General features: G+C 46.0%; 3 protein-coding genes and 31 non-coding genes across 34 annotated transcripts; 3 read left to right on the top strand and 31 right to left on the bottom strand.

Moving 5' to 3' along the window:
• Positions 1 to 188: 188 nt before the first annotated feature.
• Positions 189 to 261, bottom strand: trnav-aac (transfer RNA valine (anticodon AAC)). The gene has a single exon. It is a non-coding gene; the product is annotated as a tRNA-Val (tRNA).
• A 365-nt stretch (positions 262 to 626) lies between these two features.
• Positions 627 to 699, bottom strand: trnav-aac (transfer RNA valine (anticodon AAC)). The gene has a single exon. It is a non-coding gene; the product is annotated as a tRNA-Val (tRNA).
• Positions 700 to 1064: 365 nt separating this feature from the next.
• Positions 1065 to 1137, bottom strand: trnav-aac (transfer RNA valine (anticodon AAC)). Its single transcript has one exon. It is a non-coding gene; the product is annotated as a tRNA-Val (tRNA).
• A 365-nt stretch (positions 1138 to 1502) lies between these two features.
• On the bottom strand, positions 1503 to 1575 carry trnav-aac (transfer RNA valine (anticodon AAC)). The gene has a single exon. It is a non-coding gene; the product is annotated as a tRNA-Val (tRNA).
• A 365-nt stretch (positions 1576 to 1940) lies between these two features.
• On the bottom strand, positions 1941 to 2013 carry trnav-aac (transfer RNA valine (anticodon AAC)). Its single transcript has one exon. It is a non-coding gene; the product is annotated as a tRNA-Val (tRNA).
• A 365-nt stretch (positions 2014 to 2378) lies between these two features.
• On the bottom strand, positions 2379 to 2451 carry trnav-aac (transfer RNA valine (anticodon AAC)). The gene has a single exon. It is a non-coding gene; the product is annotated as a tRNA-Val (tRNA).
• A 365-nt stretch (positions 2452 to 2816) lies between these two features.
• trnav-aac (transfer RNA valine (anticodon AAC)) lies at positions 2817 to 2889 on the bottom strand. Its single transcript has one exon. It is a non-coding gene; the product is annotated as a tRNA-Val (tRNA).
• A 365-nt stretch (positions 2890 to 3254) lies between these two features.
• On the bottom strand, positions 3255 to 3327 carry trnav-aac (transfer RNA valine (anticodon AAC)). Its single transcript has one exon. It is a non-coding gene; the product is annotated as a tRNA-Val (tRNA).
• A 365-nt stretch (positions 3328 to 3692) lies between these two features.
• Positions 3693 to 3765, bottom strand: trnav-aac (transfer RNA valine (anticodon AAC)). The gene has a single exon. It is a non-coding gene; the product is annotated as a tRNA-Val (tRNA).
• Positions 3766 to 4130: 365 nt separating this feature from the next.
• Positions 4131 to 4203, bottom strand: trnav-aac (transfer RNA valine (anticodon AAC)). The gene has a single exon. It is a non-coding gene; the product is annotated as a tRNA-Val (tRNA).
• Positions 4204 to 4568: 365 nt separating this feature from the next.
• On the bottom strand, positions 4569 to 4641 carry trnav-aac (transfer RNA valine (anticodon AAC)). Its single transcript has one exon. It is a non-coding gene; the product is annotated as a tRNA-Val (tRNA).
• Positions 4642 to 5006: 365 nt separating this feature from the next.
• trnav-aac (transfer RNA valine (anticodon AAC)) lies at positions 5007 to 5079 on the bottom strand. Its single transcript has one exon. It is a non-coding gene; the product is annotated as a tRNA-Val (tRNA).
• Positions 5080 to 5444: 365 nt separating this feature from the next.
• trnav-aac (transfer RNA valine (anticodon AAC)) lies at positions 5445 to 5517 on the bottom strand. Its single transcript has one exon. It is a non-coding gene; the product is annotated as a tRNA-Val (tRNA).
• A 365-nt stretch (positions 5518 to 5882) lies between these two features.
• Positions 5883 to 5955, bottom strand: trnav-aac (transfer RNA valine (anticodon AAC)). Its single transcript has one exon. It is a non-coding gene; the product is annotated as a tRNA-Val (tRNA).
• A 365-nt stretch (positions 5956 to 6320) lies between these two features.
• trnav-aac (transfer RNA valine (anticodon AAC)) lies at positions 6321 to 6393 on the bottom strand. Its single transcript has one exon. It is a non-coding gene; the product is annotated as a tRNA-Val (tRNA).
• A 365-nt stretch (positions 6394 to 6758) lies between these two features.
• On the bottom strand, positions 6759 to 6831 carry trnav-aac (transfer RNA valine (anticodon AAC)). Its single transcript has one exon. It is a non-coding gene; the product is annotated as a tRNA-Val (tRNA).
• A 365-nt stretch (positions 6832 to 7196) lies between these two features.
• Positions 7197 to 7269, bottom strand: trnav-aac (transfer RNA valine (anticodon AAC)). Its single transcript has one exon. It is a non-coding gene; the product is annotated as a tRNA-Val (tRNA).
• Positions 7270 to 7634: 365 nt separating this feature from the next.
• On the bottom strand, positions 7635 to 7707 carry trnav-aac (transfer RNA valine (anticodon AAC)). Its single transcript has one exon. It is a non-coding gene; the product is annotated as a tRNA-Val (tRNA).
• Positions 7708 to 8072: 365 nt separating this feature from the next.
• Positions 8073 to 8146, bottom strand: trnav-cac (transfer RNA valine (anticodon CAC)). Its single transcript has one exon. It is a non-coding gene; the product is annotated as a tRNA-Val (tRNA).
• A 289-nt stretch (positions 8147 to 8435) lies between these two features.
• On the bottom strand, positions 8436 to 8508 carry trnav-aac (transfer RNA valine (anticodon AAC)). Its single transcript has one exon. It is a non-coding gene; the product is annotated as a tRNA-Val (tRNA).
• Positions 8509 to 8873: 365 nt separating this feature from the next.
• trnav-aac (transfer RNA valine (anticodon AAC)) lies at positions 8874 to 8946 on the bottom strand. The gene has a single exon. It is a non-coding gene; the product is annotated as a tRNA-Val (tRNA).
• A 365-nt stretch (positions 8947 to 9311) lies between these two features.
• trnav-aac (transfer RNA valine (anticodon AAC)) lies at positions 9312 to 9384 on the bottom strand. The gene has a single exon. It is a non-coding gene; the product is annotated as a tRNA-Val (tRNA).
• A 1572-nt stretch (positions 9385 to 10956) lies between these two features.
• Positions 10957 to 12013, top strand: LOC146296614 (uncharacterized). Its single transcript, XM_084682919.1, has 3 exons — positions 10957 to 11668; positions 11789 to 11843; positions 11962 to 12013. Exons 1-3 carry the CDS (start codon positions 10957 to 10959, stop codon positions 12011 to 12013), a joined length of 819 nt encoding a protein of 272 aa, XP_084539045.1.
• A 1426-nt stretch (positions 12014 to 13439) lies between these two features.
• Positions 13440 to 15826, top strand: LOC146296613 (uncharacterized). Its single transcript, XM_084682907.1, has 2 exons — positions 13440 to 15583; positions 15716 to 15826. The coding sequence occupies exon 1, from the start codon at positions 13440 to 13442 to the stop codon at positions 14268 to 14270; it is 831 nt and encodes a 276-aa protein (XP_084539033.1). The 3' UTR covers positions 14271 to 15583; positions 15716 to 15826.
• A 180-nt stretch (positions 15827 to 16006) lies between these two features.
• On the top strand, positions 16007 to 17144 carry LOC146296612 (uncharacterized). Its single transcript, XM_084683261.1, has one exon. The coding sequence runs from the start codon at positions 16052 to 16054 to the stop codon at positions 17030 to 17032; it is 981 nt and encodes a 326-aa protein (XP_084539387.1). The 5' UTR covers positions 16007 to 16051; the 3' UTR covers positions 17033 to 17144.
• A 6524-nt stretch (positions 17145 to 23668) lies between these two features.
• On the bottom strand, positions 23669 to 23750 carry trnal-uag (transfer RNA leucine (anticodon UAG)). Its single transcript has one exon. It is a non-coding gene; the product is annotated as a tRNA-Leu (tRNA).
• Positions 23751 to 23877: 127 nt separating this feature from the next.
• On the bottom strand, positions 23878 to 23949 carry trnag-ucc (transfer RNA glycine (anticodon UCC)). Its single transcript has one exon. It is a non-coding gene; the product is annotated as a tRNA-Gly (tRNA).
• A 327-nt stretch (positions 23950 to 24276) lies between these two features.
• On the bottom strand, positions 24277 to 24358 carry trnal-uag (transfer RNA leucine (anticodon UAG)). Its single transcript has one exon. It is a non-coding gene; the product is annotated as a tRNA-Leu (tRNA).
• A 127-nt stretch (positions 24359 to 24485) lies between these two features.
• trnag-ucc (transfer RNA glycine (anticodon UCC)) lies at positions 24486 to 24557 on the bottom strand. The gene has a single exon. It is a non-coding gene; the product is annotated as a tRNA-Gly (tRNA).
• A 327-nt stretch (positions 24558 to 24884) lies between these two features.
• trnal-uag (transfer RNA leucine (anticodon UAG)) lies at positions 24885 to 24966 on the bottom strand. The gene has a single exon. It is a non-coding gene; the product is annotated as a tRNA-Leu (tRNA).
• A 525-nt stretch (positions 24967 to 25491) lies between these two features.
• trnal-uag (transfer RNA leucine (anticodon UAG)) lies at positions 25492 to 25573 on the bottom strand. The gene has a single exon. It is a non-coding gene; the product is annotated as a tRNA-Leu (tRNA).
• Positions 25574 to 25699: 126 nt separating this feature from the next.
• On the bottom strand, positions 25700 to 25771 carry trnag-ucc (transfer RNA glycine (anticodon UCC)). The gene has a single exon. It is a non-coding gene; the product is annotated as a tRNA-Gly (tRNA).
• A 327-nt stretch (positions 25772 to 26098) lies between these two features.
• On the bottom strand, positions 26099 to 26180 carry trnal-uag (transfer RNA leucine (anticodon UAG)). The gene has a single exon. It is a non-coding gene; the product is annotated as a tRNA-Leu (tRNA).
• A 526-nt stretch (positions 26181 to 26706) lies between these two features.
• On the bottom strand, positions 26707 to 26788 carry trnal-uag (transfer RNA leucine (anticodon UAG)). Its single transcript has one exon. It is a non-coding gene; the product is annotated as a tRNA-Leu (tRNA).
• Between the last annotated feature and the right edge of the window lie 99 nt (positions 26789 to 26887).

The raw sequence follows: 26887 nt of genomic DNA, 5'->3' as shown, positions 1-26887 counted from the left end.
GCCCTGCATGTTTTAGACCTGATCGGACCCTTACCAAGCTCTACAGAAGCCAGAAAACGACCGAACACGTGGCACCAGGGAAGCTAACTTAGCGCTTCAAGGAATGACAAACCGACTCCAGTGAACTCATAACTGTCTAGAACGCATCGATTATTTAAGAGACGATCGCGAGCTGATAAAAGGGCACATGTTTCCGCCCGGTCTCGAACCGGGGACCTTTCGCGTGTTAGGCGAACGTGATAACCACTACACTACGGAAACTGACGACTCCAAGACGACAGAAACCCAGTGCACACACAAACACACATTAACAAGGAAACAGAACGAGGACACACATTTACAACTTAACATGGGCATTTCGGCTCATGAACTAGTTGATACTCTGCTTCAGCAAGCAAGCCACAAAGGAGATTGTCTAAAGCGACTTTGGGCCTCCCTGCCCTGCATGTTTTAGACCTGATCGGACCCTTACCAAGCTCTACAGAAGCCAGAAAACGACCGAACACGTGGCACCAGGGAAGCTAACTTAGCGCTTCAAGGAAGGACAAACCGACTCCAGTGAACTCATAACTGTCGAGAACGCATCGATTATTTACGAGACGATCGCGAGCTGATAAAAAGGCACATGTTTCCGCCCGGTCTCGAACCGAGGACCTTTCGCGTGTTAAGCGAACGTGATAACCACTACACTACAGAAACTGACATCTCCAGAATGACAGAAACCCAGTCCAGACCCAAACACACAGTAACAAGGAAACAGAACAAGGACACACATTTACAACTTAACATGGGCATTTCGGCTCATGAACTAGTTGATACTCTGCTTCAGCAAGCTAACAACAAAGGAGATTGTCTAAAGAGACTTCGGGCCTCCCTGCCTTGCATGTTTTAGACCTGATCGGACCCTTACCAAGCTCTACAGAAGCCAGAAAACGACCGAACACGTGGCACCAGGGAAGCTAACTTAGCGCTTCAAGGAAGGACAAACCGACTCCAGTGAACTCATAACTGTCGAGAACGCATCGATTATTTACGAGACGATCGCGAGCTGATAAAAGGGCACATGTTTCCGCCCGGTCTCGAACCGGGGACCTTTCGCGTGTTAGGCGAACGTGATAACCACTACACTACGGAAACTGACGACTCCAGAATGACAGAAACCCAGTGCACACACAAACACACAGTAACAAGGAAACAGAACGAGGACACACATTTACAACTTAACATGGGCATTTCGGCTCATGAACTAGTTGATACTCTGCTTCAGCAAGCTAGCCACAAAGGAGATTGTCTAAAGAGACTTCGGGCCTCCCTGCCCTGCATGTTTTAGACCTGATCGGACCCTTACCAAGCTCTACAGAAGCCAGAAAACGACCAAACACGTGGCACCAGGGAAGCTAACTTAGCGCTTCAAGGAAGGACAAACCGACTCCAGTTAACTCATAACTGTCGAGAACGCATCGATTATTTACGAGACGATAGCGAGCTGATAAAAAGGCACATGTTTCCGCCCGGTCTCGAACCGAGGACCTTTCGTGTGTTAAGCGAACGTGATAACCACTACACTACAGAAACTGACATCTCCAGAATGACAGAAACCCAGTCCACACACAAACACACAGTAACAAGGAAACAGAACAAGGACACACATTTACAACTTAACATGGGCATTTCGGCTCATGAGCTAGTTGATACTCTGCTTCAGCAAGCTAACAACAAAGGAGATTGTCTAAAGAGACTTCGGGCCTCCCTGCCCTGCATGTTTTAGACCTGATCGGACCCTTACCAAGCTCTACAGAAGCCAGAAAACGACCGAACACGTGGCACCAGGGAAGCTAACTTAGCGCTTCAAGGAAGGACAAACCGACTCCAGTGAACTCATAACTGTCGAGAACGCATCGATTATTTACGAGACGATCGCGAGCTGATAAAAGGGCACATGTTTCCGCCCGGTCTTGAACCGGGGACCTTTCGCGTGTTAGGCGAACGTGATAACCACTACACTACGGAAACTGACGACTCCAGAATGACAGAAACCCAGTGCACACACAAACACACAGTAACAAGGAAACAGAACGAGGACACACATTTACAACTTAACATGGGCATTTCGGCTCATGAACTAGTTGATACTCTGCTTCAGCAAGCTAGCCACAAAGGAGATTGTCTAAAGAGACTTCGGGCCTCCCTGCCCTGCATGTTTTAGACCTGATCGGACCCTTACCAAGCTCTACAGAAGCCAGAAAACGACCGAACACGTGGCACCAGGGAAGCTAACTTAGCGCTTCAAGGAAGGACAAACCGACTCCAGTTAACTCATAACTGTCGAGAACGCATCGATTATTTACGAGACGATAGCGAGCTGATAAAAAGGCACATGTTTCCGCCCGGTCTCGAACCGAGGACCTTTCGTGTGTTAAGCGAACGTGATAACCACTACACTACAGAAACTGACATCTCCAGAATGACAGAAACCCAGTCCACACACAAACACACAGTAACAAGGAAACAGAACAAGGACACACATTTACAACTTAACATGGGCATTTCGGCTCATGAGCTAGTTGATACTCTGCTTCAGCAAGCTAACAACAAAGGAGATTGTCTAAAGAGACTTCGGGCCTCCCTGCCCTGCATGTTTTAGACCTGATCGGACCCTTACCAAGCTCTACAGAAGCCAGAAAACGACCGAACACGTGGCACCAGGGAAGCTAACTTAGCGCTTCAAGGAAGGACAAACCGACTCCAGTGAACTCATAACTGTCGAGAACGCATCGATTATTTACGAGACGATCGCGAGCTGATAAAAGGGCACATGTTTCCGCCCGGTCTTGAACCGGGGACCTTTCGCGTGTTAGGCGAACGTGATAACCACTACACTACGGAAACTGACGACTCCAGAATGACAGAAACCCAGTGCACACACAAACACACAGTAACAAGGAAACAGAACGAGGACACACATTTACAACTTAACATGGGCATTTCGGCTCATGAACTAGTTGATACTCTGCTTCAGCAAGCTAGCCACAAAGGAGATTGTCTAAAGAGACTTCGGGCCTCCCTGCCCTGCATGTTTTAGACCTGATCGGACCCTTACCAAGCTCTACAGAAGCCAGAAAACGACCGAACACGTGGCACCAGGGAAGCTAACTCAGCGCTTCAGGGAAGGACAAACCGACTCCAGTGAACTCATAACTGTCGAGAACGCATCGATTATTTACGAGACGATCGCGAGCTGATAAAAGGGTACCTGTTTCCGCCCGGTCTTGAACCGGGGACCTTTCGCGTGTTAGGCGAACGTGATAACCACTACACTACGGAAACTGACGACTCCAGAATGACAGAAACCCAGTGCACACACAAACACACAGTAACAAGGAAACAGAACGAGGACACACATTTACAACTTAACATGGGCATTTCGGCTCATGAGCTAGTTGATACTCTGCTTCAGCAAGCTAACAACAAAGGAGATTGTCTAAAGAGACTTCGGGCCTCCCTGCCCTGCATGTTTTAGACCTGATCGGACCCTTACCAAGCTCTACAGAAGCCAGAAAACGACCGAACACGTGGCACCAGGGAAGCTAACTTAGCGCTTCAAGGAAGGACAAACCGACTCCAGTGAACTCATAACTGTCGAGAACGCATCGATTATTTACGAGACGATCGCGAGCTGATAAAAGGGCACATGTTTCCGCCCGGTCTCGAATCGGGGACCTTTTGCGTGTTAGGCGAACGTGATAACCACTACACTACGGAAACTGACGACTCCAGAATGACAGAAACCCAGTGCACACACAAACACACAGTAACAAGGAAACAGAACGAGGACACACATTTACAACTTAACATGGGCATTTCGGCTCATGAACTAGTTGATACTCTGCTTCAGCAAGCTAGCCACAAAGGAGATTGTCTAAAGAGACTTCGGGCCTCCCTGCCCTGCATGTTTTAGACCTGATCGGACCCTTACCAAGCTCTACAGAAGCCAGAAAACGACCAAACACGTGGCACCAGGGAAGCTAACTTAGCGCTTCAAGGAAGGACAAACTGACTCCAGTTAACTCATAACTGTCGAGAACGCATCGATTATTTACGAGACGATAGCGAGCTGATAAAAAGGCACATGTTTCCGCCCGGTCTCGAACCGGGGACCTTTCGCGTGTTAAGCGAACGTGATAACCACTACACTACAGAAACTGACATCTTCAGAATGACAGAAACCCAGTCCACACACAAACACACAGTAACAAGGAAACAGAACGAGGACACACATTTACAACTTAACATGGGCATTTCGGCTCATGAACTAGTTGATACTCTGCTTCAGCAAGCTAGCCACAAAGGAGATTGTCTAAAGAGACTTCGGGCCTCCCTGCCCTGCATGTTTTAGACCTGATCGGACCCTTACCAAGCTCTACAGAAGCCAGAAAACAACCGAACACGTGGCACCAGGGAAGCTAACTTAGCGCTTCAGGGAAGGACAAACCGACTCCAGTGAACTCATAACTGTCGAGAACGCATCGATTATTTACGAGACGATCGCGAGCTGATAAAAGGGCACATGTTTCCGCCCGGTCTTGAACCGGGGACCTTTCGCGTGTTAGGCGAACGTGATAACCACTACACTACGGAAACTGACGACTCCAGAATGACAGAAACCCAGTGCACACACAAACACACAGTAACAAGGAAACAGAACGAGGACACACATTTACAACTTAACATGGGCATTTCGGCTCATGAACTAGTTGATACTCTGCTTCAGCAAGCTAGCCACAAAGGAGATTGTCTAAAGAGACTTCGGGCCTCCCTGCCCTGCATGTTTTAGACCTGATCGGACCCTTACCAAGCTCTACAGAAGCCAGAAAACGACCGAACACGTGGCACCAGGGAAGCTAACTCAGCGCTTCAGGGAAGGACAAACCGACTCCAGTGAACTCATAACTGTCGAGAACGCATCGATTATTTACGAGACGATCGCGAGCTGATAAAAGGGCACATGTTTCCGCCCGGTCTTGAACCGGGGACCTTTCGCGTGTTAGGCGAACGTGATAACCACTACACTACGGAAACTGACGACTCCAGAATGACAGAAACCCAGTGCACACACAAACACACAGTAACAAGGAAACAGAACGAGGACACACATTTACAACTTAACATGGGCATTTCGGCTCATGAACTAGTTGATACTCTGCTTCAGCAAGCTAGCCACAAAGGAGATTGTCTAAAGAGACTTCGGGCCTCCCTGCCCTGCATGTTTTAGACCTGATCGGACCCTTACCAAGCTCTACAGAAGCCAGAAAACGACCGAACACGTGGCACCAGGGAAGCTAACTTAGCGCTTCAAGGAAGGACAAACCGACTCCAGTTAACTCATAACTGTCGAGAACGCATCGATTATTTACGAGACGATAGCGAGCTGATAAAAAGGCACATGTTTCCGCCCGGTCTCGAACCGAGGACCTTTCGTGTGTTAAGCGAACGTGATAACCACTACACTACAGAAACTGACATCTCCAGAATGACAGAAACCCAGTCCACACACAAACACACAGTAACAAGGAAACAGAACAAGGACACACATTTACAACTTAACATGGGCATTTCGGCTCATGAGCTAGTTGATACTCTGCTTCAGCAAGCTAACAACAAAGGAGATTGTCTAAAGAGACTTCGGGCCTCCCTGCCCTGCATGTTTTAGACCTGATCGGACCCTTACCAAGCTCTACAGAAGCCAGAAAACGACCGAACACGTGGCACCAGGGAAGCTAACTTAGCGCTTCAAGGAAGGACAAACCGACTCCAGTGAACTCATAACTGTCGAGAACGCATCGATTATTTACGAGACGATCGCGAGCTGATAAAAGGGCACATGTTTCCGCCCGGTCTCGAACCGGGGACCTATCGCGTGTTAGGCGAACGTGATAACCACTACACTACGGAAACTGACGACTCCAGAATGACAGAAACCCAGTGCACACACAAACACACAGTAACAAGGAAACAGAACGAGGACACACATTTACAACTTAACATGGGCATTTCGGCTCATGAACTAGTTGATACTCTGCTTCAGCAAGCTAGCCACAAAGGAGATTGTCTAAAGAGACTTCGGGCCTCCCTGCCCTGCATGTTTTAGACCTGATCGGACCCTTACCAAGCTCTACAGAAGCCAGAAAACGACCGAACACGTGGCACCAGGGAAGCTAACTTAGCGCTTCAAGGAAGGACAAACCGACTCCAGTTAACTCATAACTGTCGAGAACGCATCGATTATTTACGAGACGATAGCGAGCTGATAAAAAGGCACATGTTTCCGCCCGGTCTCGAACCGAGGACCTTTCGTGTGTTAAGCGAACGTGATAACCACTACACTACAGAAACTGACATCTCCAGAATGACAGAAACCCAGTCCACACACAAACACACAGTAACAAGGAAACAGAACAAGGACACACATTTACAACTTAACATGGGCATTTCGGCTCATGAGCTAGTTGATACTCTGCTTCAGCAAGCTAACAACAAAGGAGATTGTCTAAAGAGACTTCGGGCCTCCCTGCCCTGCATGTTTTAGACCTGATCGGACCCTTACCAAGCTCTACAGAAGCCAGAAAACGACCGAACACGTGGCACCAGGGAAGCTAACTTAGCGCTTCAAGGAAGGACAAACCGACTCCAGTTAACTCATAACTGTCGAGAACGCATCGATTATTTACGAGACGATCGCGAGCTGATAAAAGGGCACATGTTTCCGCCCGGTCTCGAACCGGGGACCTATCGCGTGTTAGGCGAACGTGATAACCACTACACTACGGAAACTGACGACTCCAGAATGACAGAAACCCAGTGCACACACAAACACACAGTAACAAGGAAACAGAACGAGGACACACATTTACAACTTAACATGGGCATTTCGGCTCATGAACTAGTTGATACTCTGCTTCAGCAAGCTAGCCACAAAGGAGATTGTCTAAAGAGACTTCGGGCCTCCCTGCCCTGCATGTTTTAGACCTGATCGGACCCTTACCAAGCTCTACAGAAGCCAGAAAACGACCGAACACGTGGCACCAGGGAAGCTAACTTAGCGCTTCAAGGAAGGACAAACCGACTCCAGTTAACTCATAACTGTCGAGAACGCATCGATTATTTACGAGACGATAGCGAGCTGATAAAAAGGCACATGTTTCCGCCCGGTCTCGAACCGAGGACCTTTCGTGTGTTAAGCGAACGTGATAACCACTACACTACAGAAACTGACATCTCCAGAATGACAGAAACCCAGTCCACACACAAACACACAGTAACAAGGAAACAGAACAAGGACACACATTTACAACTTAACATGGGCATTTCGGCTCATGAGCTAGTTGATACTCTGCTTCAGCAAGCTAACAACAAAGGAGATTGTCTAAAGAGACTTCGGGCCTCCCTGCCCTGCATGTTTTAGACCTGATCGGACCCTTACCAAGCTCTACAGAAGCCAGAAAACGACCGAACACGTGGCACCAGGGAAGCTAACTTAGCGCTTCAAGGAAGGACAAACCGACTCCAGTGAACTCATAACTGTCGAGAACGCATCGATTATTTACGAGACGATCGCGAGCTGATAAAAGGGCACATGTTTCCGCCCGGTCTCGAACCGGGGACCTATCGCGTGTTAGGCGAACGTGATAACCACTACACTACGGAAACTGACGACTCCAGAATGACAGAAACCCAGTGCACGCACAAACACACAGTAACAAGGAAACAGAACGAGGACACACATTTACAACTTAACATGGGCATTTCGGCTCATGAACTAGTTGATACTCTGCTTCAGCAAGCTAGCCACAAAGGAGATTGTCTAAAGAGACTTCGGGCCTCCCTGCCCTGCATGTTTTAGACCTGATCGGACCCTTACCAAGCTCTACAGAAGCCAGAAAACGACCGAACACGTGGCACCAGGGAAGCTAACTTAGCGCTTCAAGGAAGGACAAACCGACTCCAGTTAACTCATAACTGTCGAGAACGCATCGATTATTTACGAGACGATCGCGAGCTGATAAAAGGGCACATGTTTCCGCCCGGTCTCGAACAGGGGAACCTTTCGCATGTGAGGCGAACGTGATAACCACTACACTACGGAAACTTCTTCTTAGCAAACAACAGAAAATCCGTGCACACCCACGCACACACAAAACGAGGACACGCCTTTATGATGTCAAATGAGCATTTTGGCTCATGAACTAGTTGATATGCTTAAAGGCGAATCCGCACAAGTGGCACAAGGGTAGCTGACTTACCATTTCAAAGAACGACATGTCGACTCCAATGAATCATGGGACTTCTTGGGACATTGGGACTACATGGGACTAAGAAGGGTCACAAAAGACTTTGGAGAGGATCGCAATTGGATGAAAACTGAGGAAAGATGCACAAGTTTCCGCCCGGTCTCAAACCGGGGACCTTTCGCATGTTAGGCGAACGTGATAACCACTACACTACGGAAACTGACGACTCCAGCTCGACAGAAACCCAGGGCACACACAAACACACAGTAACAAGGAAACAGAACGAGGACACACATTTACAACTTAACATGGGCATTTCGGCTCATGAACTAGTTGATACTCTGCTTCAGCAAGCTAGCCACAAAGGAGATTGTCTAAAGAGACTTCGGGCCTCCCTGCCCTGCATGTTTTAGACCTGATCGGACCCTTACCAAGCTCTACAGAAGCCAGAAAACGACCGAACACGTGGCACCAGGGAAGCTAACTTAGCGCTTCAAGGAAGGACAAACCGACTCCAGTGAACTCATAACTGTCGAGAACGCATCGATTATTTACGAGACGATCGCGAGCTGATAAAAGGGCACATGTTTCCGCCCGGTCTCGAACCGGGGACCTTTCGCGTGTTAGGCGAACGTGATAACCACTACACTACGGAAACTGACGACTCCAAAATGACAGAAACCCACTGCACACACAAACACACAGTAACAAGGAAACAGAACGAGGACACACATTTACAACTTAACATGGGCATTTCGGCTCATGAACTAGTTGATACTCTGCTTCAGCAAGCTAGCCACAAAGGAGATTGTCTAAAGCGACTTCGGGCCTCCCTGCCCTGCATGTTTTAGACCTGATCGGACCCTTACCAAGCTCTACAGAAGCCAGAAAACGACCGAACACGTGGCACCAGGGAAGCTAACTTAGCGCTTCAAGGAAGGACAAACCGACTCCAGTTAACTCATAACTGTCGAGAACGCATCGATTATTTACGAGACGATCGCGAGCTGATAAAAGGGCACATGTTTCCGCCCGGTCTCGAACCGGGGACCTTTCGCGTGTTAGGCGAACGTGATAACCACTACACTACGGAAACTGACGACTCCAGAATGACAGAAACCCACTGCACACACAAACACACAGTAACAAGGAAACAGAACGAGGACACACATTTACAACTTAACATGGGCATTTCGGCTCATGAACTAGTTGATACTCTGCTTCAGCAAGCTAGCCACAAAGGAGATTGTCTAAAGCGACTTCGGGCCTCCCTGCCCTGCATGTTTTAGACCTGATCGGACCCTACCAAGCTCTACAGAAGCCAGAAAACGACCGAACACGTGGCACCAGGGAAGCTAACTTAGCGCTTCAAGGAAGGACAAACCAACTCCAGTGAACTCATAACTGTCGAGAATGCATCGATTATTTACGAGACGATCGCGAGCTGATAAAAGGGCACATGTTTCCGCCCGGTCTCGAACCGGGGACCTTTCGCGCGGGAGCGGAATATAGTTAGTCTTAACTTCCCTTAACTTTCCCCATTCATTCTCTATGGTAGTCCTTAACACTACGGATGTAATATTCTAACGGCCTCTGGTGGCGCTGTTCCGACTTTCCCATAGACACCCATTGTAAAAGAGAGAGGCACTATCTCGTCACTCAGTCAACCTCACTCGAGCCAAAGCACGGCACCTAGAACAGCGAAGATCACCGTTTCATCAGATTTGTCAAAACCCGATCACTTCTGTCATTTAACACTACACAGTTATATGACTTAGATCATCAGTGAACTGCCGTTTTCTGTTTTTCTTCGTCACTTTTCCTTTTGACTATCAACTTCGATCTGACTGCTAGCGTTTTACAAGTCTCCTCATCAATCATCTAGCGCGAAAAACAGGTACTGTAAATCATATTGTTTTACACAGCCAGCTAATATGTCAGTAACATTTGTAGATGTCTCAAAGTGTATGGAATACGATAGCGTTTTTCTAAACTGTTAGAGCTAACCAGATTACGTAAAACTGTACTGCAGCAGTACGGTGGGGACAGGGGAGCGGAGCGGGATGTATGGGAAAATATCTAGCTTACTGTAATACAGTAACGGTATCATAGCAACAGCAAACACTTTCTGAAGCTCACGTATACTGTATCTAGCTATGATACGACAACAACAAATAGTACACTGGACGATAGCCTACTGTACTGTTGGGAGAAAGCAAGAAATACGCAAAGCAATTAAATACGATCATTTTAGTAGTGATTATGATGATCAAGTACACTACAGTAGCTCACGGTCTATATCTAGCAATCTAACTAGATTACTGTTAGCCTACTGTACAAATGTTACAATAAATGACTTTGTGTGAAGAGGGGAGAGGCTTGGAATGAAGAAGAGAAGTGAACTGTTACTGTACAGCTAGATTTACTCACTGTTAGTTACTGTAACGTTCCTGTATTTTAGCAGTAATTTTTTATGTTGCTCATTTGACATGACTACATTACATAAGTATTTCATAAGTAGGCCTACAGTGCAGTGGGCAGTGTTGAAGATATTTAAACAACATTATATGTGTGCTATGTGTATCAGTACTACAGTATTTAAATGAAACAGTCTAGTTTGAAGTATTTCTATAATCCAATGCACATCATGTCTTTTGTACAGATCAAGATGGAGAACTTCAGTTTCTTCCCAGGGAGGATACAGGTGTCCTTCAGAAGAGGCCCATCAGGGCATTTACGACAGGACCCCTCTGAAGCAGCTCAGAGGATCAAAGAGAACCCCTCCCTCCAGGACAAGTCTGCACCTCAAAGGGAAGACTTGGTGAAGACCAACGCGCACACTGAGGTGTTTCTGAGAGGGGGGAATGTGTCTGACCGGCTGGAGGTGTTAGGAGAATACATCCTCCAGTTTGGAAAGTACAAAGGGAAGTCCTTCAGGTGGCTGCTGGAAAATGATGTAGGCTACACCTTGTACCTCATCAATAAGGTAGAGCAGGAGCAGACAGCCGGGCAGTTCAATCCAGCGGGCCACAGTAAAGACAGCCTACTGTCCTTCCTGGAGTACACCAAAGGCTTCAAGGATATTGAGGACCTCCGGATGTACCTTAAAAAAAGACCTGCTGCACCCGCTGTTGCCTCTGAGGATGACAACCTTGTTGGCTTTGGTGCCAGAGCTAAAAGCACCTGGGGGGAAATTTGGAAAAACAGAGCTGATGGGTATACAGCTTTTATAATGGCCAAAAAGTGCGTGCAGCGCAGTAAAATGCACAATCTGCAGCAGTACCTGATAAAGCAAAGCCACCCAACAGCATGCACACTTCCACCCCCAAATGTTGCAGCCTCAAGCTCATTCACCTCAACACCTGCCCCTGATCTTCCAGGTCTGTTCATAACACAAATCTGGACATGAAACAAATGGACACTTCTCTAATTGTTGTAAATGTATTTATGTATTTATTTTCCCATAAAAATGGTAATGTTCTCTTTGTTTTATGTCACAGTCATGGAAGATGATATGGATCTGGAGAGGGCCATGCTGAGTCTGTCTCCTTCCAAGTTAGACATTCAGCTGAGTGAGTATGCTAAAGGAACATGTCCGTACTTATATTGGTCACTTACAGACAAGTGATGATTGATTATTTAATGGTATTGCTCTTTTTCTCTATTCGTTCAGTCTCACCAACAGCAGTAGTGGCAGCTGTAACACCTGCTTCATCCACAACTAAAGGTTTACCATCAGTTTGGGAGGATAATTTTGTGATTCACAGAATTAATCTGCCATTATTGAGTTTTAATATGCTTGTTTGTTATTTTGGTCGCGTTCTGGCCTGTTCTGATGCTTGTGTTCTTTTGTTCTACTTGTTCTACTGTTCTAAGGATGTAACATGTCAGCGATGAGGGTAAGTGTTCATATGAGTTCTATTTGTGCATGCTTTCTATAAAGCTTTCATGGGTTTGGCGTGTCAATTAGTCCGGGATGAGTAAGTGTAGTGCCCTTTGATTTAAATAAAATACATAATTTAGTTAAACTCAGTTTCCTCTCCTGTGAAATCATCATGCCAAACCTTTGACTGTTTACACATGTTGGTATTGTCACTGTGCTCTACTTGCTTTCTGTCTTAGATTCCATATGAAAATGTATATAAAACCTTTTATATTTATTTGATTTAAAAAAAAACACTTAAATCTCAAGTAATCAGGCAACATGTACATCTGTTATTATGACAATAGCAAGTTAAGGCAACAGTGACTGTAACCAATTACAATTAACAATAAGTTAGTTACCAGACTGTAGTGAGGGGTCAGATAATAACACTTTATTTTCCTTAACAGTGGGAAGCAAACCAACAGCTACACTATCGAGCCCAGCTGACTGCCTCGCTAGTGCTTCTCCTTTGAAAGGTCCATATCTATATGTTATTTATATGTATATCTGTATATTATATTTATTATAGTTACAAACATGTTTCCCTGTTATGTTTAATTAATTATTGTTTCATTTGCATCAGTGCCCTCAGCTCAGGTGAAGGTGCCTTTACCAGTGCCTCCCCAGCTGCTCGCCGTGGCTCCATCCTTGATCTCACAGCCTCGGCCACGTGAGCCTGCAGTGTCAGAACAAAGTATGTCAACACAGACACACACACATACCCTGCAGTCAAAATAGTACGGGATTGCCATGTTTGACATTTTATGAACTTCAGAAAACAAATGTGTCATTTGACAACAAAATACTAAACACAGAACAGCGCCTCTTTTTCACTGACGGTAAAAATGTAATTCTAATTCAATGTAATTGAACAATATTTGTGTTATATATGTTGTGTTTTTACAGCTCCATCACACTCTCATGGTCCTCCAGCATGCGCTCATCCTCCTGTGGCACAGCCTGCTGCCTGTGCAGCTGTAATCCCCAGCTACGAGCAGGATGTTAGCCGCTGGAACTGCTCTCCACAGCAGCGGATATGGATCAAGACGGAGTTGGAGGCCATGGGACTATGGCCAGGGTCCAGACCGGTACGCCATCTGATGAATATGGTCTCCTTGTGGCGTCATCCCCCTCAACCGGAGCTCATCGAGTCCTCCTATGACCTGCCATCGCCAAAGTACTTTCAGCTCCATCCATTTTTCATTTGGAAACCAGAGCATGCCATAATGGAGAGAATGAGGAACAACTACATCCTTACCTGTCTCCATGGCTGCCCCAGTCCCCAGGTGACGTCTTCTGGCATGGGAAGACCAAGGGTAATCCTCGGCACCAGTGGCCAGTACTATTTGTTTGCCTCTCGCCTCACCTGCAAGGTCTGTAAAAAGTACTGGTATGCTGACAAACCACAGTGGGTGGATAAGCTGCCAAAGCTTTTTTCCAACGTCCTTCCAGCCTTCCTTACGCACAAAAAGGCCATCTGTAAGACAGTTATGGATGAGCTGAGACGCAGCTGTAAGTCTCCCCACGACATGGCCAACCAGGTGATGGAGATCATGCACCTCAAGTACGAGAGAGCTCACCTGGCCTACCTGCTCAGTGTGCAGAACATCAGGGATGCTGAGTCTGGCCTGTATGGACAGAAGACCATCACTGGGCTTCTGAGGCAGGAGGATTCACCTGCTCCTTTTGGGGGATACGAAGACACAGATGGCTGGTACGGAGTGTCTGTGTCTGCACACTACCTGGTAGACTGTCTCCTCCAAGAGTACCAGCGTCAGGAACAAGCCCTCACACAGCTTCTGCAAGGCACCTTTGGACAGGTCTTCAGGTCTGACCACACCCGCAAACTTGCAAGGAAGGTGACTCTATCATCCGGCACCATGTCTTCTTATGCGGTGATGAACGAGAATTGGATGATCCTGTCCTGGGTCCTGCTGCAATCAGAGTGTGAGAAGTCACTGGAGCCCATGTACGAGGGGCTGGCCCGTCGCTACACTGCAGCTGGAGTAGAGAAGGCCAACTACCAGTGGGTGGACAGGTATGAATCACTTTACTAATAATGTTTTTATTTAGTACACACATCAAAGGGATGTATCAACATTTTGATAAGTCATCTGTTCTTATTTATTTTCAGTTTAGTTTTTATTTTAAGTTCATGATGAAGTCTATAAGGTCTCAAATCTAAAAATGACACTGGCCATGCACAGGTCTTAAATCTAAATATGACACTGACCATGCACACATATTTTGTCTTGGTGTAAACAGGGATTGCTGTGCAGCTTTCAGAGTTGCTCACCCACAGCACCATGAGCATCTCTTGTGGGATGCATGGAAGACCACAGAGAATGTGGTTGCAGAGGTGACATCCGGGAATGTGACCAACACCTGTGCCTCGCGGAGCAAGTACAACCACGACATCTCAGTCAGGCTGGACTTGTTCCACTGTTTGCGTCGGTTCACCAGGGAGTGTGTCTCAGAGCACCATCACCTTTTTAGCTCCTTCTGCAAGTTCCTGTCTTCAGCCTGCACAGTGGTAGACCAGAGTGACCTGCAGAAACTCAAAGAGGCCTACACCTTCTGTGGGATTGTCCCTGCAAATCCCACGGCTCAGCACATCCGACAGCACTGCAGGACCATGGTACCCCAACCCAGAGAGCTGGTGCAGCGTGTGGAGGATGTCATGCGCCACTTCCACCTGGCCAAGGACCCAAATGACGTGCTGCTCTTCAAGCCCTCCATGTTGAAGGAGTGGAGGATCCAGCGTGTCCACATGTTGAGAGGCTGCCTGAGTGACCCGCAGGCAGGGGAGGGGATCATGTACAGGTACGGTGGTACCCTGCAGCTAAATCACGTCAAGGGGGAGAAAGCTGCAGTACCCGTATGGATTCCCGTTAGGGGCACCTCTCAGCAGGAGGGCTTCCATTTCCACCAGGCTCGCTGGGTGACAGGCAACAGGGTCTCCACCGAGCTGTTCCAGGCCCAGGCGATGACGGGAGTAGTGCGGTGGAACTTCCAGAGGCTGGTGGACCTGAAGCAGCCTGATGTGCTGCTGCCTGGTGTGTTTGACCCTGTTTTGATGGTGGAAATCAACAGGGCCTCACAAATCGTGACAGGGCAGGCCAAATACCCAGCACTCCACGTGACGAGCAGGGACACAGGGGAGAGGTTTGGTCTCCAGTACCAAGAGCCAGACTGTCGCCCAGTTCCACTGGACTGGGAGAAACACAAGGCAGTAAGGACAGTCTCGACAGATGTGGCTGAGGGGTCAGACCACCAAGTCTCTGAGCTGTCATCTGTAGAAGCTGTGGTCTTCCATGTCACTGCTGCCCCTGTTTCCACTATAGAGGACATAAAGGAAGACATTTCTCAGGTAATCCAGATATTTCTCTCTCTCTCTCTCTCTCTCTCTCTCTCTCTCTCTCTCTCACACACAGACACTTACTTAAAAACTTCTGCTGTCTATGATTATTGTAACTTAATGCCATTCTACATCTTCCTTCAGACTGCTGACGTACAAGACCTGGCTTCAGCACAGGTCCTGCCTTCACAGCAGCAGTCCCCACAGGCTGTCCTTTTCCACCCGCCGTCTTCTACCACTACCAAAGAAGAGAGCTCTACAGATACCCTGATGGAAACAGGTACAGTCATTTAAATGTTACACACAAGTCAATGTTTAATTAAAGTTTAACATAATACTTACCTTTTTGCAATACCTTTTGCAGTTCTGCCAAACACACCACCACTGCCCCGTACAGCATCTCCATGTGCTGCCCGCACTGGACCCATCAAAACAGGAGGCCGCATCTTCGTCCTGGATCACAACCGATGGACAGATCCAATGAGAGCTGCTATTGATGGGCTCCTAGCCAAGCACCACGGGGAAAAAGACCTTCTGAAGAGGGTGGATGCTGGCTATGCTGCCATGGTGCAGAGTGCCTGCACAGATCCCAACAGCCTGCTGCACCCAACAACAAGGCAGCATATCTCTCGATATGTGAAACATCTTGCCAAGCTAATTAACACCAGCTCCTCACTAAACACCAGCCCAGAGAAGCTCCTGGAGACCCAGCAGCTGTGGCAGCGTCTGACTGTCAAAAGTCAAACAGTCAGCGTGCCAGTCACTCCTCTGCCTCCTGCTCCTGTAAACCCACCCACTCCTCTGCCTCCTGTAAACCCACCTACAGTGGGTTCCACTGAGGATGCCCCACTAACCAAGGCTACAGTAGAGGTCATGGTCAAGGAGATCCTTGAAAAGCAGCAGGCAGCAATGCAGCAACAACAACAACAGCAGCAGCCTAAAAAAACAAGGACCTGCCTCGCATGTGGACAGCCAAAATCCCGCTACCTCAATGATGGCTCCTCTGTCCATTTCTTTTATCAGACTGGAGAGGTGAAGTATTTCTACTGTTCGAAGAAGGTCTTCATGTCCTATTCAGCTGAAGGCCTCACCAACCCCAGGATGGCCTTTGAGGATTTTGCTGCCACTGCCTTCTTTCAGCAGGAGTTGGAGGCCTCAAAGCAGAGAGGGGCAGAGAGAAAGAGGGTAACAGAGGAGAGAGGAAAGAGAAAGTCTTTGGAGCAGCACCCTACCGGCCGTCTGTGCAGGTTCTGCCATCAGCCAGTGAAGCAAAGCCCCAACAGTCCTCACATTCATGGCAACTTTCCTGGTGTAGCTGGAAAGTACATTTACTGTCCCTCCAGAGTTTTGTCCCTCTACCAGTCACAGGGCATGGTAAAGGAGATGACCTGGAGGGAGTTTCAGCAGTCTGCCTTTTATGAGGCTGAAAAGCAGAGGTGGATGGTTGAGAAGGGCAAGTGATACACTCGCTCTCTCACACTTATTTGTAGGTGGCATTTTGTGTGTGTGAATTTCTTAGTGTGTGTTACATTGTAAATATGATGTTAATTGACTTCACTTGCTGTATCTTTTTCATTGCTCAACATAACATTACTGTACATATTTATTTGATCACTTTATATATATATTTATATATATATATATATATCATTGTTTATATCCATATCTATGTACATTGCTGCACATAAACATTACTGTACATATTTTTGTTAATATTGTTCATAGCTATATTGTGGTGTGGTGTTTAAGAATTATTTACTGTGGTTACAGTCAAAATTGCAAAGCCAATGAAAAGCACTGCAGGTTCTCAAATAAAAAAGATATGATAATCATCCAAGTGGTCTGTGTAAAATGCATTATACATGGGGTTCCGGGTTACGCCATGTTGGAGTAGGCAGCGCGGCACCTCAGCTCCCGACAGTCAAGTTTGAAAATTCCCCTAAAAACTCGAAACTTAAACCTTATAAATACAGAATTGCTGACATGAGTGGGAAGAAGAAGTCAAGGAGTCGGAAAAACCGAATCAACACGCCGAAAATCGCTGAGAACAGTGAAATGGAAGACACGCTTGCTACATGCGAAACTGATGAAGACGGCCGCCATGAAAATTCAGGCGAGTCAGGCAACGAGGCCGAGACCCTCTCGGGCTTACAAAATATAAGCAAGGAGATAAGAGGGATGAAAACTGAGATGAAAGAGCACTTTAACTCGTTTGGGGAAACGTTGCGACGTGACATGAAAGCGGACCTTGAAAACTTCAAGCAAGGAATAGACCAAAGATTCACTTCATTAGCCACCGAACAACAACTACAACACGGAAGAGTGACCGAGGCTGAGTCGCGGTTGGAAAAACTTGAGCACTGGGCGCAGGAAGCAAATGAAGCCCTCTTGCTCTCACTCAAACAACAAAAAGTCCTACAAGAAAAGCTCACAGATCAAGAATCAAGATCGAGGCGAAATAACATTCGCATTTACGGAGCTGCAGAGGGGGCGGAGGGTGAGTCGGTTATCAAGTTTGTGGAAACTCTGCTCAAGCGTGAGCTTTCTCTACCGGGAGACTGTAATTTACGCATACAGAGAGCTCACCGATCACTCGCACAGAAACCTGCAGAGGGTGCCTTTCCCAGGCCTATTATTGTGAACTTTCTGGAGTTTTCTACAAAAGAGAGAATCCTGAGAGAAGTGTGGGGGAAGAAAATTCACCTGGGAAATAAAGCCCTGTCATTTGACCATGACTACGCTTCAGAGATTGTGCTGAAAAGGAAACAATACAACCCCGCCAAACGAACCCTGCATGAGAGAGGAATCAGATTCCAGACGCCCTTTACCAGGATGCGGATCCATTGGGACACGGGCACACGGACGTATGACAACCCGAAGGAGGTGAGGGACGAGCTGGAGAGGCGCGGATTCGCGGAGGGGATGCCTCCTGCACCGGCGGTGGATGATACATCACGGGAGGCGAGGCTCAGCATGGCGATGGATTGGCAGCGCAAGGAGGGGACACGGAGGAGCAACGCGACTACAGCACTGCGGGCGAAGGAGAGGCTGCAAGAGTTTCAGAGATCCGATAATTGACATATTAAGCCGTGAAATGGGAAAAACAGTTCGGTAAGAATGTTCTTTTATAATTGTTGTATAGGATAGTTTTGGATCCCGAGGGATGCGCAACATATCGACTCCATGTTTATTCATCGTACCTGTCGGGAGCTGGGTGTTATAAGATGTACATGGCGTACATGAACGTTGGACTCATTTAGTATGACTGTAACCCACACCGTAGGCGCAGACGTCATTTCTAAATTAGGGCCCTCCACTTATAAGAGGATTTCCCCTCGATCTACCAACGAGATCGTCACTCTGGAGGGACTGAAGATTCCCTCCTTTTGGAGCTCAGCTGTTTTTTTGTTTTTTTCTGTTGTTTCATGTTCATGTTCAGGTGGGGCCACTGCTGTTTTATTTTTTCTCCCTTCTCTTCTTTGTCCACATAAATGACACAGTGTAATATTGTGAAGATAGCATCCTTAAATGTTAACGGGCTCAACAATCCGGTCAAAAGAGCAAAAGTACTAGCCAAAATGAAAAAGGAAAAGAACCAAGTGATTTATTTACAAGAAACGCATTTGTCCAAGCAAGAGCATGACAAATTAAAGAAGTTTGGATATAAAAACACTTTTTTCAGTGCTTTTGAAAAGGGGCCCAAAAGAGGGGTGGCCATATTGATATCTAATTCCCTCAATTTCGAAGTCACAAAAGTATTAAAAGATAAAGAGGGTAGATACGTTATAGTAAAGGGGAAAATAGAGAATATTGTGGTTACCTTAATCAATGTTTATGTACCACCCGGTACTGATAAATCCTTTGTACAACAACTGTTTGAAACAATAGCTCTAGAGAGTGAGGGAACACTAGTTTGTGCTGGGGACTTTAATTTGATTTTAAATGCTAAACTTGATTCAACTAACAATAAGAGAATCAGGACCCCGCTATCCAGACTGGTCAGTACCTGCCTAACAGAGCTTGGGATGTTAGACGTATGGAGGGAACTTCACCCCCTGGAAAGGGATTACACTCATCTTTCAGCACGTCACTCTGAATATTCTAGAATAGACTACTTCTTTATGAACAAAATTGATAGACACAAGATTGAGAATTGCAGCATTGGGGTAACGGACTTGTCAGATCATAGTATAATTTATCTTAGCATACATTTGAATGGAAGGCGTAGAAATACGTTATGGAAGTTAAATGTGGGCATGATAAATAATAGGGAAGCAAAAGAGGAAATTAAAAAAGAAATTAAAAATTGCATAGAAGAGAACAATGATGGTCTAGTTGATTCAACCATACTCTGGGATACATTAAAAGCAGTTATGAGGGGGAGGCTAATAGCAAGGGCAGCATACCTAAAAAAGGTTAGACTGGGAAACTATGAGAAATTGATTACCAAATTGAGAAATCTAGAACACCAACACAAAAACAATAAAGATGGGTCAATATTACAGCAGATATCATTAACCAGGCAACACATAGATGATATTCTTAGTGACGAGATAGAGAAAAAACTGCGGTTCACTAAACAAACTTATTACGAATCTGGCCCTAAAGCGGCTAAATATCTAACGCGGCGTCTTAAAGTACAACAACAATCCTCAACAATCCATAAGATTTGGGACCCCCAGACAAAACAAATATTATATAAACATGAAGAAATAGATAATGTGTTCAAAAACTACTACAAAGAATTATATTCACAACCTCCAACAGAAGAGGAACATAAAATAAAGGAATTTCTTAATTCACTGGATTTACCGTGTATAGGGGAAGCACAAAATGAAAAATTAACTTCTAGCATCACCAAGAAGGAATTAGATGACGCGATTAGTAGATTAAAAACAAACAAATCGCCTGGTAGCGATGGATTCCCGAATGAATGGTATAAGACTTTCAGAGAGGAATTGTCTCCCCTTCTCCTCAACTCTTTTAATTTGACACTTAATCAGGGAAAGCTTCCACCTTCCTGGAAGGAGGCTGTAATATCAGTTATCCCGAAAGAGGGCAAAAATAAAGAATATTGTGAGTCCTACAGACCTATTTCCATTCTTAATGTGGACTACAAATTATATACTTCTATTATTTCTAAAAGGATAGAACACTTCCTGCCAGATCTTATTGATGAAGATCAGACAGGGTTTATCAAGGGTCGGCAGACTCAAGATAACATTAGGCGCACATTACATATTATAGACCACACTCAAAAACAGGAAGTTAATTCGCTATTAGTCAGCCTTGACGCAGAAAAGGCTTTTAACCGTGTTAATTGGAATTTTTTGTACCAGGTATTAGAGAAATTTGGATTTAATACACAAGCAATACAGTGCATTAAAACTCTTTACCAAGAGCCAACAGCAAGGATTAAAATTAATGGTAATTTAACTGATAGATTTACTCTACAACGAGGGACTCGCCAAGGTTGCTGTCTTAGCCCCACTCTTTTCGCGTTTTATGTTGAGCCCCTGGCACAATTAATCAGACAAAGCAAAGGTTTGAAAGGTATTCAAATAGGAGGGCAGGACCATATTATTGGATTATTTGCTGATGATGTCATTGTGTTCCTTCAAGACCCAGATAGATCATTTCCCAACTTAATGTCGATTTTAGAGGAATTTGGCCGGTACTCAGGATATAAATTGAATGTAGCAAAGACTCAAATTCTCTCGTCAAACTACTTCCCTGCCCCGAAAATAAGAGAAAAATACAAGATTAATTGGAAGGCAAAAACAATTAAATATTTGGGTGTGGTAATTGCAAAGAAACTTGATAAAGTATTTGAGATTAATTATAACCAAATTAACGCCAATATTCAAGAGGATTTCAGAAGATGGTCGGCCTTCCCATTGGACTTTGGCTCACGAATTGAGGTTATTAAAATGAATATATTGCCAAGATTGTTATATTTATTTCAATCTATTCCACATATAATCTTAGAAACCCAGTTTAAAACCTGGGACAAATGGATATCCAGATTTATATGGGCTGGTAAGAGGCCAAGAGTAAAATATAAAACACTGCAGTTAAGTAAGGATGAGGGAGGATTATCTGTGCCTAATTTAAGGGAATACTTTTTTGCAGCGCAATTGAGGTTTTTAGTATGTGCATCCTGCCCTTTATACAATGCGAAATGGAAAGATATAGAAAATATCATAGAAACATTTCCAGTTCATGCTACATTAGGAGATAAAGGGAATAAATTACATCAAAACAGCCAAAATGAAATTATTAAACAAACATTGAATATTTGGTGTAAAATTGTTAAGAAGTACAACATGGAGGGAGATGCCAAAATATTAATCTGGCCGGCACTAGACCCTAAATTCAAACCAGGAACCATAGATGTCGGATTCAGACAATGGTGGGATAGGGGCATAACAGCGTTATGCACTTTGACCAAAGGGAATATATTTAAGAATTTTGGAGAACTACAGAAGGAATTTGAATTAGGAAATAGAGATTTTTACAAATATTTACAAATGAGAGATTATTATGATAAAGAGATCAAACCTGAATTATCTGAGGAAGGCAATGAAGTTATTAATGTTTTCATTAAAGCCTATAAAGAGGACAGTAAAAAAGTAATTTCCAAACTATATCAGGGTCTTCAAAAACAGAAAGGAAACAATACTGAATATATTAAGCTAAAATGGGAAAAGGAATTAGAAATTGAAATATCCCAGGAGGATTGGCATTTAATTTGGGAAACACAACATTCAACAACATTCTCCAAGAGGTGGAGAGAATTTGGCTGGAAAAACCTGATCCGCTTCTTCATCACTCCCCAAATTAAAAGTAAATCATCCAAGTCACAACAACAGTGTTGGAGACAGTGTGGACAAATAGATGCCAATCACTCACACATTTTCTGGACATGTCCCAAAATTAAAATATTTTGGAGTAATATATGTTTAATTTTGAAAAAGGTTCTGGGATACGGTCTACCTATTGATGTTACGGTCCTGTATTTAGGTATAATAAGAGATGATGTTATTGATAAAAAGGACTGGTATTTGTGTAAAATATAGTTTATTGCTTGCAAAAAAGCGATTACAAGGAACTGGTACAAACCTGAGCCTCCAAGCCTTCAACAATGGAGGGATATAATCAAGGAGATCTTTACGATGGAAAGGATGACTTTTTCTCTAAGATCTAAAGGAGAAATTTTCCTCAGAAAATGGGAGAAATGGACTGTCTTTATATCAGAAGAATTGGACGCTTTTTCACTGTGAGAGTCCGTGGACATTTAAAGGTCATTTGACGTGGACATGTGGAATTATCTATGCTCAACTGTAGTGCCCCACGCTATGTTCTGTGTGTTGTTTGTACTTTGTGTAAACATTTAAAAATGCTATAAATAAAGAGTTAAAAAAAAAAAAAAAAATATTATACATACATTCTGTGTTCTCCAACATCTATTTGTAAACATAAAATATACTTTTTTTATGTAAGAGGATTCAAGGAAAGTCATTCTCTTAGCAGGAATACACCAAATTAATAAATCAAAACAATATTTGAATCTTTACAATGGTACTTTATAATCTTAAATTAATCATGGGAATTAATATATTTAATACTGAAATAAGACACTTTGCCTTGGGTGGGATTCGATCCTGTTCTCTCAAATGCACGTAGAAAAGGTCACAAAAATCCTCTACGGCTACACACGGCTGGCCACTGCTTGGAAGGCAGCTATGCTTGCCACTATACCACCAATGCCCACAACGGCCTTCATGATCGCACGGCTTTTGGAGCCACGGTTCAACTTTTCACACCACCGACTTACGTCCAACGAGTAAGAGATTGCCCTAAGCCTGGTATATACTTCTGCCGAGTTTGGAACACTTGGCCTAATCTGGATGTGTTCGACCGTCACAAGAGACAAAATGCCTCTTCACGGTTTGTATTGTCTGGGAATGGAGCCACTATACCTACGATGCCCCCAAAAAGCATCAAGGACCGCACAACATGTCGAGCCACAGTTCACCTTTTCAAACCCACTTACTGACGTGAAAGCAACGAGACGGCGTTAGCACCCTACAAAAGTGGCAGCGGTGGGATTCGAACCCACGCCTCCGGAGAGACTGGAGCCTAAATCCAGCGCCTTGGACCGCTCGGCCACGCTACCCCGTTGTCAGCTCTAGGCAACCCGATATCCTCCCGAAGCTGATCGATCGTCCAGGAGCTCACAAGATGTTTCTAATGCCCGCAAGCGGTTGAATGTCACAAGATAAAACACATCTTTCTCAAGTTTCTGCATTGGCCGGGAATCGAACCCGGGTCAACTGCTTGGAAGGCAGCTATGCTTGCCACTATACCACCAATGCCCACAACGGCCTCCATGATCGCACGGCATTTGGAGCCACGGTTCAACTTTTCACACCACCGACTGACGTCCAACGAGTAAGAGATTGCCCTAAGCCTGGTATATACTTCTGCCGAGTTTGGAACACTTGGCCTAATCTGGATGTGTTCGACCGTCACAAGAGACGAAATGCCTCTTCACGGTTTGTATTGTCTGGGAATGGAGCCACTATACCTACAATGCCCCAAAAAAGCATCAAGGACCGCACAACATGTCGAGCCACAGTTCACCTTTTCAAACCCACTTACTGACGTGAAAGCAACAAGACGGCGTTAGCACCCTACAAAAGTGGCAGCGGTGGGATTCGAACCCACACCTCCGGAGAGACTGGAGCCTAAATCCAGCGCCTTGGACCGCTCGGCCACGCTACCCCGTTGTCAGCTCTAGGCAACCCGATATCCTCCCGAAGCTGATCGATCGTCCAGGAGCTCACAAGATGTTTCTAATGCCCGCAAGCGGTTGAATGTCACAAGATAAAACACATCTTTCTCAAGTTTCTGCATTGGCCGGGAATCAAACCCGGGTCAACTGCTTGGAAGGCAGCTATGCTTGCCACTATACCACCAATGCCCACAACGGCCTCCATGATCGCACGGCATTTGGAGCAACGGTTCAACTTTTCACGCCACTGACTTACGTCCAACGAGTAAGAGATTGCCCTAAGCCTGGTATATACTTCTGCCGAGTTTGGAACACTTGGCCTAATCTGGATGTGTTCGACCGTCACAAGAGACAAAATGCCTCTTCACGGTTTGTATTGTCTGGGAATGGAGCCACTATACCTACGATGCCCCCAAAAAGCATCAAGGACCGCACAACATGTCGAGCCACAGTTCACCTTTTCAAACCCACTTACTGACGTGAAAGCAACGAGACGGCGTTAGCACCCTACAAAAGTGGCAGCGGTGGGATTCGAACCCACGCCTCCGGAGAGACTGGAGCCTAAATCCAGCGCCTTGGACCGCTCGGCCACGCTACCCCGTTGTCAGCTCTAGGCAACCCGATATCCTCCCGAAGCTGATCGATCGTCCAGGAGCTCAAAAGATGTTTCTAATGCCCGCAAGCGGTTGAATGTCACAAGATAAAACACATCTTTCTCAAGTTTCTGCATTGGCCTGGAATCGAACCCGGGTCAACTGCTTGGAAGGCAGCTATGCTTGCCACTATACCACCAATGCCCACAACGGCCTCCATGATCGCACGGCATTTGGAGCCACGGTTCAACTTTTCACGCCACCAACTGACGTCCAACGAGTAAGAGATTGCCCTAAGCCTGGTATATACTTCTGCCGAGTTTGGAACACTTGGCCTAATCTGGATGTGTTCGACCGTCACAAGAGACAAAATGCCTCTTCACGGTTTGTATTGTCTGGGAATGGAGCCACTATACCTACGATGCCCCAAAAAGCATCAAGGACCGCACAACATTTCGAGCCACAGTTCACCTTTTCAAACCCAATTACTGACGTGAAAGCAACGAGACGGCGTTAGCACCCTACAAAAGTGGCAGCGGTGGGATTCGAACCCACGCCTCCGGAGAGACTGGAGCCTAAATCCAGCGCCTTGGACCGCTCGGCCACGCTACCCCGTTGTCAGCTCTAGGCAACCCGATATCCTCCCGAAGCTGATCGATCGTCCAGGAGCTCACAAGATGTTTCTAATGCCCGCAAGCGTTGAATGTCACAAGATAAAACACATCTTTCTCAAGTTTCTGCATTGGCCGGGAATCGAACCCGGGTCAACTGCTTGGAAGGCAGCTATGCTTGCCACTATACCACCAATGCCCACAACGGCCTCCATGATCGCACGGCATTTGGAGCCACGGTTCAACTTTTCACACCACCGACTGACATCCAACGAGTAAGAGATTGCCCTAAGCCTGGTATATACTTCTGCCGAGTTTGGAACACTTGGCCTAATCTGGATGTGTTCGACCGTCACAAGAGACGAAATGCCTCTTCACGGTTTGTATTGTCTGGGAATGGAGCCACTATACCTACGATGCCCCAAAAAAGCATCAAGGACCGCACAACATGTCGAGCCACAGTTCACCTTTTCAAACCCACTTACTGACGTGAAAGCAACGAGACGGCGTTAGCACCCTACAAAAGTGGCAGCGGTGGGATTCGAACCCACGCCTCCGGAGAGACTGGAGCCTAAATCCAGCGCCTTGGACCGCTCGGCCACGCTACCCCGTTGTCAGCTCTAGGCAACCCGATATCCTCCCGAAGCTGATCAATCGTCCAGGAGCTCAAAAGATGTTTCTAATGCCCGCAAGCGGTTGAATGTCACAAGATAAAACACATCTTTCTCAAGTTTCTGCATTGGCCTGGAATCGAACCCGGGTCAACTGCTTGGAAGGCAGCTATGCTTGCCACTATACCACCAATGCCCACAACGGCCTCCATGATCGCACGGCATTTGGAGCCACGGTTCAACTTTTCACACCACCGACTGACGTCCAACGAGTAAGAGATTGCCCTAAGCCTGGTATATACTTCTGCCGAGTTTGGAACACTTGGCCTAATCTGGATGTGTTCGACCGTCACAAGAGACGAAATGCCTCTTCACGGTTTGTATTGTCTGGGAATGGAGCCACTATACCTACGATGCCCCAAAAAAGCATCAAGGACCGCACAACATGTCGAGCCACAGTTCACCTTTTCAAACCCACTTACTGACGTGAAAGCAACGAGACGGCGTTAGCACCCTACAAAAGTGGCAGCGGTGGGATTCGAACCCACGCCTCCGGAGAGACTGGAGCCTAAATCCAGCGCCTTGGACCGCTCGGCCACGCTACCCCGTTGTCAGCTCTAGGCAACCCGATATCCTCCCGAAGCTGATCGATCGTCCAGGAGCTCAAAAGATGTTTCTAATGCCCGCAAGCGGTTGAATGTCAC

The sequence above is a fragment of the Hypomesus nipponensis genome, chromosome 3, assembly GCF_054491055.1.
Source record: "Hypomesus nipponensis isolate SF chromosome 3, ASM5449105v1, whole genome shotgun sequence".
In the NCBI taxonomy this organism is placed as follows: Eukaryota; Metazoa; Chordata; class Actinopteri; order Osmeriformes; family Osmeridae; genus Hypomesus; species Hypomesus nipponensis.
Note: the sequence above shows the minus strand (reverse complement) of the source record. Positions and strands in the feature narration are given on the sequence as shown.